The sequence below is a fragment of the Onychomys torridus genome, chromosome 23 (assembly GCF_903995425.1).
Source record: "Onychomys torridus chromosome 23, mOncTor1.1, whole genome shotgun sequence".
Taxonomy (NCBI): Eukaryota; Metazoa; Chordata; class Mammalia; order Rodentia; family Cricetidae; genus Onychomys; species Onychomys torridus.
In genome coordinates this window covers 56633897-56646482 of record NC_050465.1, presented here as the reverse complement: position 1 = coordinate 56646482, position 12586 = coordinate 56633897, and the positions used below count along the sequence as shown (strand labels likewise).

General features: G+C 45.8%; 1 protein-coding gene across 5 annotated transcripts in view; it reads right to left on the bottom strand.

Annotated features, from left to right (window-relative positions):
* Positions 1 to 220: 220 nt before the first annotated feature.
* Tmem169 (transmembrane protein 169) overlaps positions 221 to 12586 on the bottom strand; it is a 55111-nt gene continuing 42745 nt past the window's right edge. For 3 of the 5 annotated variants that reach the window (XM_036173101.1, XM_036173099.1, XM_036173100.1), the window contains exons 2-4: positions 4997 to 5111; positions 4046 to 4445; positions 221 to 1750 (exon numbers count right to left, since the gene is read on the bottom strand). In XM_036173101.1, coding sequence (XP_036028994.1) covers positions 1128 to 1750; positions 4046 to 4316 — 894 coding nt within the window. In that variant the 5' untranslated portion in view covers positions 4317 to 4445; positions 4997 to 5111 and the 3' untranslated portion in view covers positions 221 to 1127. Of the gene's footprint in view, positions 1751 to 4045; positions 4446 to 4694; positions 4713 to 4996; positions 5112 to 12586 lie in introns of those variants that run through there. The other 2 variants (XM_036173103.1, XM_036173102.1) reach the window with 2 other exon arrangements.

Below are 12586 nucleotides of genomic sequence, written 5' to 3'. Positions count from 1 at the left end.
GTGTAAGATAGAGCCAAAATAGTTAAATGAATAAATGAATAAAACTACACTAGTAGTTTAGACTTCTGAATTATCTAAACATCTATCACAAGACGTGGATTCCTTTTTTTTTCTTTTGGTTTTTTGAGACAGGGTTTCTCTGTGTAGTTTTGCGCACCATTCCTAAAACTCGCTTTGTAGACCAGACTGGCCTCGAACTCACAGAGATCCACCTCCCTCTGCCTCCCAAGTGCTGGGATTAAAGGTGTGCGCCACCACCGCCCAGCTAAGATGTAGATTCTTACTTGCCTACCAAATAGCCATTCTCCCCTTGTTCACAAATTCACATAACCCCAATAACATCTAGGAAAATAGTTACCCAGAAAAAAGATTACATTTCCCAGTATCTTGCTTGTGAGGTCATGTGACTACAGTGTGGTCAATGAGATACCATAAATATGGACGGAGGCTTTGTGCCCTCCTTTGCTTCTTCTGTATTTTCCAGAAACACTACTCTGCTGGCCAGAGACGTGGCCAGCACTTGGAAACTGAGGGAAAGGGCACTGAAGACTACCATCCTGTGCATTCCAGATGACGTCACAGGGCCTCGGGATGGTCCGCCTCCAGACATCTATCTAAGAAGGAAACAGAGTTCTCTCTTGTTTAGTTCACCCATGTGTGGGGCTTGAGATATAGGTAGTTCTATCCAAACGTAAGTGATGCATGCCATCTTTATAGTAGTAGCCTGCCTTCCTAAATGTGCCACTCCATCTCCAGCTATTTTCTTGGTTACCCCTGAGCCTCTTTATTCTTCCTGTCACCCTTAGGCACACACTGCCCTGGATTACAGGCACCAAGAACACCTTCAGGCCCTTGAAGGAATTTACAGGGGATCTTCATGTCCCAGACCAATGGTCATTTTAGGGCCATTTTAGAGTCAAGGTGCACTTGTATATCAGATGAACTGCTTTGACACCAGCCACCTCTCTGTTTCCTGCCCTGTTGATAATGAAGATGGTGGGACAGACCAGTGTGAGCTAGGATTTTCCAGAGTGGTAGAGGGTATTGGATAGTTTACGGAAAGAACCTGCTAGAACTGTAGCATGACTAATCAACTACGCGGGCCTGGGAAAGAGGTCACTGGCAGTTTAGACAGTGGAGGTTTCTACTTCCTGGACAGGGTCCTTGTTGGAGAGATTGCCCGACATGTTGTCAGACTCCAACAGCTCCACGATGCTGTAGGGAGAGCAGTCCTCCAGCCCTAGCTTGCTGCACAGCCACCCACAGAAACCTTTCTCCAAGTCACAGGCAGCTCGCCACCATGCTCCCCAAGACCACGAGAGCTGGACCACAGCGGCATAGAGCCCCAGGGAGGAGGCCATGGCCATGATGAGCACTGGGTAGAGGAGAATGAGGCAGGGGCAGTAGGAAATCTTATGCCAGAAGGTCCTCTCCTCATTGTACACGAGGAAGATGTTGTACCAGGTGATAGTGCCATAGTAGAAGGACACCACAAAAGAAAGGACGAAGACCACAGGGAGGCAGACCAGGGTCCAGAGGACCACATGTGGGCCCTGGTCCGCCCCCACCTCGCAGGCCCTTCTTCCCTCAGGGGCGGCTTCCCTGGACAGCTCCTTGGGTTTGGTCAGCTCCTGCAGCTCCTTCTCCGTCAAAGTGACATGGATATCCACCATCTGACCCTTTTTCTTCCCTCGGGTGATGGTCCCAGTTAGTGTGACGTAGCGGCTGTCCAAAGGCATGTTCCACATACCTGCAGGGCACAAAGGAGATGAGAGTTAAGAACTGAGGAGTTCAGATTTCATCTCAGCGCCGCCGTTCTGAGGCCGGGCCTGAGGAGGAGTGACAGAACCAGAGTGAGTCAGCAGCAGACTTAAAAAGGATCTCCCGCAGAGGGCACTCTCTGTTATTACTACTCCCACAGAGAGCAGTGACTCCACATGCGTGGGCCCTGACACAGCTCTGAGCATGGTTAGCTCATTCTTCCTGTTGTCTCTCCGTTTTTTCTGGACCCCAGCCTCGACACAGTCTCTCCAGTCACCACTTTATCATGATCCTGGTTCTGGTTAACAAGTGCTATGGCAGCATTATTATTTATGAGTATTCACCTGTGTGTATATATGTGTGTGTGTGTGTGTGTGTGTGTGTGTGTGTGTGTGTGTGTGTGTATGTACAAACTGAGGGTAGAGTCTGACCCCTCCCTTCTTTTTCCTAGTCCTTCCTGTGTTTCCCTGAGATGGGGCATCATGCCTATAAACACCCTAGCTCTTATATGTAAGCTATAAATAATATAGTTCACTGCACACACTCTCTCTCTTTCTCTCTCTCTCTCTCTAAACATACATAATTAAAGAAAGATCTGATTGTAAGGTATTTTCTTTTTGTTTTTTGTTTGTTTGCTTTTTGTTGTTTGAGAGTTTTTTGTTGTTGTTTTTGTTTGGGTTTGTTTGGGTTTGGATTGGTTTTGGTTTTTTCGAGACAGGGTTTCTACGTGTAGTTTTGGTGCCTGTCCTGGATCTCACTCTGTAGCCCAGGCTGGCCTTGAGCGCACAGAGATCCACCTGGCTCTGCCTCCTGAGTGCTGGGATTAAAGGCGTGTGCCACCACTGCCCAACTTTTTTTTGTTGTTTTTTTGATTCAGGGTTTCTCTATGTAGTTTTGGTGCCTGTCCTGGAACTAGCTCTGTAGACCAGGCTGGCCTTGAACTCACAGAGATCCACCTGCCTCTGCCTCCCAAGTGCTGGGATTAAAGGCATGAGCCACCACTGCCCATCTGAATATTTTCTTAATTAATGATTGATGGGAAAAGACCCAGCCCATTGTGGATGGTTCCATCCCAGGGCTGGTGGTCCTGGGTTCTATAAGAAAGCAGGTTGAACAAGCCATGAGAAGCAATCCAGTAAGCAGCTCCCATCCACGGCCTCTGCATCAGCTCCTGCCTCCAGGTTCCTGCCCTGTTTGAGTTCCTGTCCTGATTTCCTTTGGTGATGAGTAGCGCTGTGGAAGTGGAACCCAAATACATCCTTTCCTCCCCAACTTGCTTTTTGTTCATGGTGTTTTGTTGCGGCAACAGAAACCCTAACTAAGACATAGTGTCTGGATTTAGTGGTGGTGGTGGTGGTGGTGGTGGTTTACTTTTTGTTTTATGAGACATGGTCTCACTGTATAGCCCAGGATGGAGTCCAATTCATCAACCTTATACCTCATTCCCAGATTCCCAAATGCTGGGATTATAGGTATAAGCCACCACCGCTGGCTACATTTTCACAATTACTATGGAAGGTAACAACTGTTGCTCTTTAGCTCATATATGTCAAGTAATTAGTCTATAAACCAGCTTCTTCTCTTACAGCAGCAGTTGTGAAAGGGTGGAGATCCCATCTCACCTAGAATACAATGTTGCAGGCTCTAAGTAACTGTTGTTGGTTTAATTAATGCAGTCTGCAACAGCTCAAGAAATCCACCACCCAAAAGAAAAAGGCCAGTGAGCAAGTGCCTGTCTCCTGGAGGGCAGACCCTGATTTGGTTTTCTATTGTAGAATATTATTTTTAAAGTGTGTTACTTTTGTTTATGTTGCATTTGTTTAATTCTGTGAAGCTGTGTTACTGTGCCTGTCTAAAACACCTGATGGTCTAATAAAGAGCTGAATGGCCAATAGCAAGGCAGGAGAAAGGATAGGTGGGGCTGGCAGGCAGAAAGAGAAATCTGAGGAAGGAGAGAGCTAGGAAAAAGAGGAAGTAGCCAGAGAAGAAGGAGGACTCCAGGAATCAGCCACCCAGCTACACAACAAGCTATGGAGTAAGAAAGAAAAGTATACAGAAATAGAGAAATGAAAATCCCAGAAGCAAAAGGTAGATGGGATAAATTAAGTTACGGAAAGCTTGCAAGAAACAAGCCAAGCTAAGACCAGGCATTCATAATTAAGAATAAGCCTCCGTGTGTGGTTTATTTGGGAGCTGGGTGGTGGGCCCCCAAAGAGATAGAGAGTAAAAACAACCAACAGTTTTCTTCCTATGACTTTGAACAAGAGACTCCAGAAAGACTCACCATCGTCTACAGGATAGTCCAGGAAATCCCCCCCCTCCTCCTCTTTGGGCCGATCTCCACCTTCTGATTCTTCAGGTTCCTCATCCATCTTCTCATTATCCGACCGGTAGATGATGATGGATTCTGGGCGAGACTCTTTCCTCTTCTTCTTCCTGCGGCCCAGTGTGGACTCCCCATCCAGGGCCAGGGCAGCAGCCACTGCCCTCCTCAGTGAGCCATGGTGGGGGCTTGGGAGCTGGCCCTGGCTTTCCACTGGAACTGACTCTTCCATCCCAGTCCTGAGAACTAGCTGAGCTTACCTTAGATGGTTTAACTCGCTTGAGCAAACTCACGCTTCATGCATCACACGGCTCCTACCTGGAAAGGACTATGCAGACATGCCCCCAAGGATGCGTGCGGCCTGAAAGACAGACGGGCAAAGCATCAGCTGGAGTCAAAGAGGGAAGGCTGGAGAGAAACTGGGAAATTGGGAGAGGAGGGAGGAGTTCATGGAAATCTTTCAGTAACACATGAGGAATAAAATTTTAGTATTACTTTTGGCATTCGTAAACGTATGGTATTACAAAAAACTTATACATCCCATTAAAGGGTACAGAATATAAGAAAATTATTGAGGAAGTCCACAGGCAGGAGATAAAACCAATCTTACTCTCTAGCCGGGCAGCGGTGGCGCACGCCTTTAATCCCAGCACTCAGGAGGCAGAGCCTGGCGGATCTCTGTGAGTTCAAGTTCAGCCTGGTTTACAGAGCGAGATCCAGGACAGGTACCAAAAACTACACAGAGAAACTCTGTCTTGAAAAACTTAAAAAAAAAAAAACCAAGCTTACTCTCATCATAGATGGAGAATGACATGACATGTCTGGGGTCAGTACTTTGTACTTCTGGCGGCCAAGAATCCATTCCAACAATACCCAAATGGAAGAATAGGAAAGCTCATTAACAGCATCTACCTTGTATGTGGAAAGCCTGCCTGCTAGTCCAACACACCCTCAGAAAGTTGCAGGAACCTGGAAGAGTCACTTTCAACAGTCTGTCTTCTTTTGTTCTGCGGGTAATCCAGAAAGACTAGAAAAAGAATAAGCTTCTTATAGAGAAAATGCGGGCATACTACTTATGTTTGCAATATCACCCTGGGCTAAATTGATTTCTAGGCCAGCAGGTCTCAACCTTTCTAATTCTGTACCCTTTAAATCCAGTTCCTCATGCTGTGGTGACCGCCAACCATAAAATTATTTTTGTTGCTATTTCATAACTTTAATTTTGCTATGTTATGAATTATAATATAATTATCTGATATGCAGGGTATCTGATATTCAACCCCAGTGAAAGGTCTATTTGACTCCCCCAAAGTGTTGAGAACTTCGGTTCTAGGAGGAGATTAGAGGCTTTATCTGGAGCTTAAAATGTTAAGCCAAGGCATGCCAAGAAAATCAAGACAGAGGAACTCTGGCTTTGAAACTCAGCCGCCCTCTCGGGAGGTTGCAACCCATTTGTGAGTTTGAACCATTCTAAGGGCGTACTGTGACTGTTGCTGATACAGAGTGACATTAGCAACGTCTAGCCTGACATACTTCAGTATCCAGCTGCTGAGAGTCTTCCAAAGAGAAAAAGGAAGGAAACCTTTATTATAGTAAGTGCTGAACACTTACAACGGAGGACCTTTTTATTATAGAGGATGGCAAATTTACATATGAGTAAGAAGTACTGGGGTTGAGGATTTAGCTCAGTGGTAGAGCACTTGCCTAGCAAGCTCAAGGCCCGGGGTTCAATCCTCAGCTCAAAAAAAGTACTTTAATGTATCTAATGTATCTTCCTGGCACCCACCACCCAATTTCAACAATAATAAAGCTATTCTAGGTCAATCTTGTTTCTTCATAGTATTTAACAACAAATCTTAACGCCTCATTTCATTTCTACTTCAATGTGTAAAATAAAGTGAACAAGCTCACAGTAGAGCAATGAGATGGCTCAGAGGGGAAAGGTGGCATTGTGTCTGAAAATCTGAGTTGGATCCCCAAAATGCACATGACAGGAGAAAACCAATACCCCTAAAATGTCCTCTGCCATAAACAACACCCCCCAACACACACACATGAATTTTTAAACTTCATGATAGCAATACTCCATGTAATTTTAAAAGCCATTCTTTAACATCATTATTAATTAAATTAACATTAAATAGGAATCTGTTCAAATCTCCGTATTCTTACAAATGGGTCCTACATCTTTTTGTCTATAACAGTGCCACCCAGTGGAACTTTCTGGCCATTGCATCTGAAAAGAAGCCAGGCAAGTAAGGAAGAGTCTTTGATTTTCTTAAAGAAGCCTTTTGTTTTGTTTTGTTTTGTTTTGTTTTGTTTTGTTTTGTTTTTGGGGGGGGTTGTTTGTTTGTTTGGGGGAATTTTTTTTTTGGTTTTTCGAGACAGGGTTTCTCTGTAGCTTTGGAGGCTGTCCTAGAACTCGCTTTGTAGACCAGGCTGGCCTCGAACTCACAGAGACCCACCTGCCTCTCCCTCCCGAGTGCTGGGATTACAGGCGTGTGCCACCACTGCCCGGCTTGTTTTGTTTTTTAAGACAAGGTTTCTCTGTGTAGTCCTAGCTGTCCTGGAACTCACTCTGTAGACCAGTCTCAAAGTTACAGAGATCCACCTGCCTCTGCCTCCCAAGAGCTGGGATCAAAGGCGTGCACCACCACGCCTGACTCATTCTTTGAGATTTTAAGTGAATCTGCCTACTTTGGAGCTTATGGAGGATTATTTTATTTTTTAAAGATTTTGTGTGTGTGTGTGTCTGTGTGTGTGTGTGTGTGTGTGTGTGTGTGTGTGTGTGTGTGTAAATGAATGCCATGTATTATGCAGGTATCCTTTAGATACCTTTTAGACAGTTACACCATGACACACTTCTTGAGTGTCAGTTTTACTGAAGAACTTGGATCGTGGGAAACATTTCTGTATTAAATTAAACACAGACACTTAGGGAGTAGGATTTTATACTCATACACATTTTTAACTAGGAAACTTGGGAGCCTTAGCCTTAGGGAGAACCATGTCTTCCCAGCCTCTCCATGTAGTCCCTCAGGGTTGGGCCATTTTGGTGAGGAGCTCTGACTTAGCTTGCTGATTCCTGAGAGCCTTCCAGCATTGTCAGGTTGGGCTCTTAGCTCTGTTTTCTCTGGGAAGTCCATCGGCTCTGACTCTTCCTGGAGAGAAGTGGTGGGCTCCTAACTGCCTTGGCCCAGTGAATTCACAGCCGGACCACCTGGAAGATTAGTTATATTTAAGCGTAAGCGTTTCTCAGTGTTCTCAGCTTCCGCTGTGTACCTTCATTCAAAATTGAAAACTCCATCCGGGCTCCTTAACTTTTTTGTAGAAGGAGCAATATTAGTGCAATTTTTTTTAAATTTTAAATGCCTTATTTTCATACCATATATCCTGATTCTTTTCTGTTGTTATCTTGGTTTAATGATTTTTTTAAGGGTGCAAGGGTTTTTTTTTGTTTTGTTTTGTTTTTGTTTGTTTGTTTGTTTGTTTTGGTTTTTCGAGACAGGGTTTCTCTGGGTAGCTTTGGAGGTTGTCCTGGAACTTGCTTTGTAGACCAGGCTGGCCTTGAACTCACAGATATCCGCCTGCCTCTGCCTCCCAAGTGCTGGGATTAAAGGCATGCGCCACCACTGCCCGGCCAAGTTTATTTATTATATATGTGCAAGTAACACACCTTAAACCCAGTTCCTTCTGTGATGAGAAGCTGTGAGTTCATGGTGTTTAGTGAGGCCTCTAAGGCATGATCAGATGATAAAGGGGTTAGAATAGCTTCCTCTAGGCCTCACCTTTAAGAATGCTATCTATGAGCACCGAATTAATTTCAGGCAGTTGATTAAGTAAGGGTTTAAGATAGAAAGGCAAGACTTAACAGTCTGCTTACCCAATGGGGGTCACAAAAGGAAATCAACTGGAGGATAGGGTGAAAGGGCAAAGGGCAATTATCTACTGCTTAGAAGGTCAAAATTGTCATTCCATGGAAAATAAATGCACCCAAAGTTTGAAAATATAGAAATGAAAACAAAAACCAGCTGTGTGTGTTAGTATTTGAAGAAATAAGATACAGAGTCCTTCCCATCACATGGTAATATCAAAGATGCATCATTCTAGACATGGGTTTTGCTTCTGACTGAATGGCATTCTAGGATTTATATCTGTCTGCTCATCCACATCCACATTCCACCTCAGCTGTGCCCACTAGACACTGAGACCATCCAAAACAAATAAAAGGAGGCAAGACTAAATAACTGAGGGTAAATGACACTAAAGGGTGTGAACTCGGCATCAGAACCAAGGAGATGCTCAGACAGAACAAGAAGGAAGTGAGGGATTGGAGAATTAGGAACAAAAACAGCAACAGAAAATTGGAAACCCAGAGAGACTGGGAGCATACAGTTTGGGAGCCCTGGGATGGCAGGGTTGTGCATAATCTCCAACAATTCTCAATAATAAGCAAAAATAAATCATTTTAAATAATAATAATTTGTAATAAATAATACAAATAAAATAATTTGAAAATGGAAAGTTTTGGGTTAATAGTTTAGAGACTTCCATATCAGTAGAGGCTGTCACTGTAGTTTATAAGCTATTTTTCATACAATGCCTATTAATAATAATATATAACAAGAGGGCCTTTTGTCTCTTCTACCAAATTTAACATTGACTGTTAAAAGTGCTTGGGGTGGGGTCCTGGGAGTGCATCTAGGAGGCATTAAGGGGCAGAGTAGGGCTTAAGTATAATCAAAATACATTCTATAGATAAATTTTTAAAATAAATACTATATTAAAAATCAACCAGGCAGTAGTGGTACACACCTTTAATCCCAGCACTCGGAAGGTAGAGGCAGGTGGATCTCTGTGAGTTTGAGGCCAGCCTGGTCTACAGAGCAAGTTCCAGGACAGCCAAGGATACAGAAAAACCCTGTCTCAGAAAACAAGAAACAAAAAGACAAAACAAAACAAAAAACAAACAAACAAACAAAAAACATAAGTAATTCCACCAAACATGGATACCAGACAAAGCAATGTAATGTGTAACACAAACTGAGCATGAACATGTCAAAGACACAGATATGGTCCAAGGTCCTCATCCTGGCTCACAGAAGCAGCCTAGTGTTTTCCCCAACTACAGCCTCAGATATACTGTGGAGGCTTTCTCATAGACATTAGAACAAACCTCAGATTCACATCCACTGTCTAACAGCCAGTCAGAGCAAGACCTCCCCAGAGTTGACAGGTTAAAAAAAAAAAAAAAAATGGCATCAGCCCTTGCTGACAGTCTGTTGCAGAGACACTTGCCACTGGCCTTGGGTGCATTCCACTTCTTCAGAGGGACAGACAGACAGGGCTTAATCAACTACAGGTAGACAAGCGCTCTCCCACTGAGCTAAATCCCCAACCCCTCTCTTCCCTATTTTTGTGCACATAACATGCTGTAGTGTTTGGTGTGAGACAAAAGTCCTGAATCTCTCTCCCACCTTTTGGGTTCTATAAGAGGGTAAAACAAATCTGCCACGTCCCCAAAACTTTAATTAACAGGATCAAGAGAAGAAGCTCCTTTCTGGAAGTCAGGCCCATCCTCCATCTCTCTACTCCCAGTTCAAAGTCTGTTAACCAGTGTGGTGATAGAGAACATTAACCTCACCCTGGACTCTCGGCCATCCGGGGGTGTCAATGGATGTTAAAAAATACATTTATACTGTGGAACTCATACTTAGAAAAATTTGTTTTAGAAGCCAGGTGTGTCAACTATGTTCATAGCAGCATTATTCATAATAGCCAGAACCTGGAAACAACCTAAATGCCCATCAACTGAAGAATGGATAAAGAAAATGTGGTACATATACACAATGGAGTACTACTCAACTGTTAAAAAAAAAAAAAGATATAAAATTTGCAGGCAAATGAATGGAACTAGAAAATATCATCCTGAGTGAGGTAACCCAGACTCAGAAAGACAAACACAGTATGTACTCACTCATAAGTGGATACTAGATATAAAGCAAAGGATAACCAGACTACAACCCACAGCTCCAGAGAAGCTAGCTAACAAGGAGGACCCTAAGAGGGATGCATGGATCACCCTGGGAAGGGGAAATAGATGAGATCACCTAGGTAAACTGGGTGCAGGAGGAGGGGCAATAGAGGGAAAGGGATGGGGGATGAGAACATAAGGGAACCAGATGCTTGGGCTGGGGGAGGGACTGAGTGGGAGAGCAACAAAAGAGATATCTTGATAGAGGGAGACATCATGGGGTTAGGGGGAAAACTGGCGCTAGGGAAATTCTGAGGAATCCACAAGGATGACTCCAGCTAAGACTACTAGCAATAGTGGAGAGGGTGTGTGAACTGGTCTTATCCTGTAATCAGATTGGTGAATACCCTAACTGTCACCATAAAGCCTTTATCCAGTAACTGATGGAAGCGGATGCAGAGATCCACAGCCAAGCACCAGGCCAAGCTCTGGGGGTCCAATCAAAGCAGAGAGGAGACAGAAAAAAAAACACAGGATAGTTTGGGGAGGACCTGGATCAAAATCCACTGGCTCCTTCCTGTCTCTTCCAAAGTGTTTTTTATAACAAAGCCAAGGGGCAAGGCAAAAGCGCCCCCTCCCCTTGCTAGATCAAAACACACCACACAGCTAAGTGTAGACCCTTCCAAACACTTGGTAACCATGCCTGTGGTCCAATCATCCCCTTATGCAGCCCTGCTCATATTCTCTGACCCTGAGTAAGTTCTCACTAGGAAACCTCTGTGGGTCTCTACAGCTGTCTCAAACAAAAAACAAAAAAGAAAGAAAAATAAATATTTGTTTTAAGCATTGACTTCTAGTCTTGCTGCCTTCATTAAAAAAGATTTTTGGGACCAGTCATGGTAGCACACATCTATAACTCCAGGGTTCAGGAGGCTAAGGCAGGGGAATCATGAGTTTGAAACCAGTCTGGGCTATTTAGTGAGAACTTGTATTCATTCACAAAGAAACAAAGATCTTTGTAAAACCTGAACAAAATCATGTTATTTCTGCTTAAAACTCACTACTATAAGATGAAATCTAAATTTTGCATGTGGCCCTGAGGACCTGTAGAATGTAGCTCTTCCTAATGCCACTCTCTCCTGCTGGCCACCTCCCATCACACCCATTGGCCACCTCCATCACACCCACTGTCTACCTCCATCACACCCACTGTCCACCCCATCACACCCACTGTCCACCTCCATCACACCCACTGTCTACCTCCATCACACCCACTGTCCACCTCCATCACACCCACTGTCCACCTCCATCACACCCACTGTCCACCTCCATCACACCCACTGTCCACCTCCATCACACCCACTGTCCACCTCCATCACACCCACTGTCCACCTCCATCACACCCACTGTCCACCTCCATCACACCCACTGTCTACCTCCATCACACCCACTGTCTACCCCCATCACACCCACTGACCACCTCCATCACACCCACTGTCCACCCCCATCACACCCACTGACCACCTCCATCACACCCACTGTCCACCCCATCACTCCCACTGCCCACCCATCACACCCACTGTCCACCTCCATCACACCCACTGACCACCCCATCACACCCACTGACCACCTCCATCACACCCACTGTCCACCCCCATCACACCCACTGTCCACCCCCATCACACCCACTGTCCACCCCCATCACACCCACTGTCCACCTCCATCACACCCACTGTCCACCCCCATCACACCCACTGTCCACCCCCATCACACCCACTGTCCACCCCCATCACACCCACTGTCCACCTCCATCACACCCACTGTCCACCTCCATCACACCCACTGTCCACCTCCATCACACCCACTGACCACCTCCATCACACCCACTGACCACCTCCATCACACCCACTGTCCACCCATCACACCCACTGTCCACCCATCACACCCCACTGTCCACCTCCCATCACACCCACTGTCCACCTCCCATCACACCCACTGTCCACACATCACACCCACTGTGCACCCCCATCACACCCACTGTCCACCCCATCACACCCACTGTCCACCCCATCACACTCACTGTCCACCCCCCATCACACCCACTGACCACCCCCATCACACCCACTGTCCACCCCCATCACACCCACTGACCACCTCCATCACACCCACTGTCCACCCATCACACCCACTGTGCACCCCCATCACACCCACTGTCCACCCATCACACCCACTGTCCACCCCATCACACTCACTGTCCACCCCATCACACCCACTGTCCACCCCATCACACCCACTGTCCACCCCATCACACCCACTGTCCACCCCATCACACCCACTGTCCACCCCCATCACACCCACTGTCCACCCATCACACCCACTGACCACCTCCATCACACTCACTGTCCACCCCCATCACACCCACTGTCCACCCCATCATACTCACTGTCCACCCCCCATCACACCCACTGACCACCTCCATCACACCCACTGTCCACCCCCATCACACCCACTGACCACCTCCATCACAC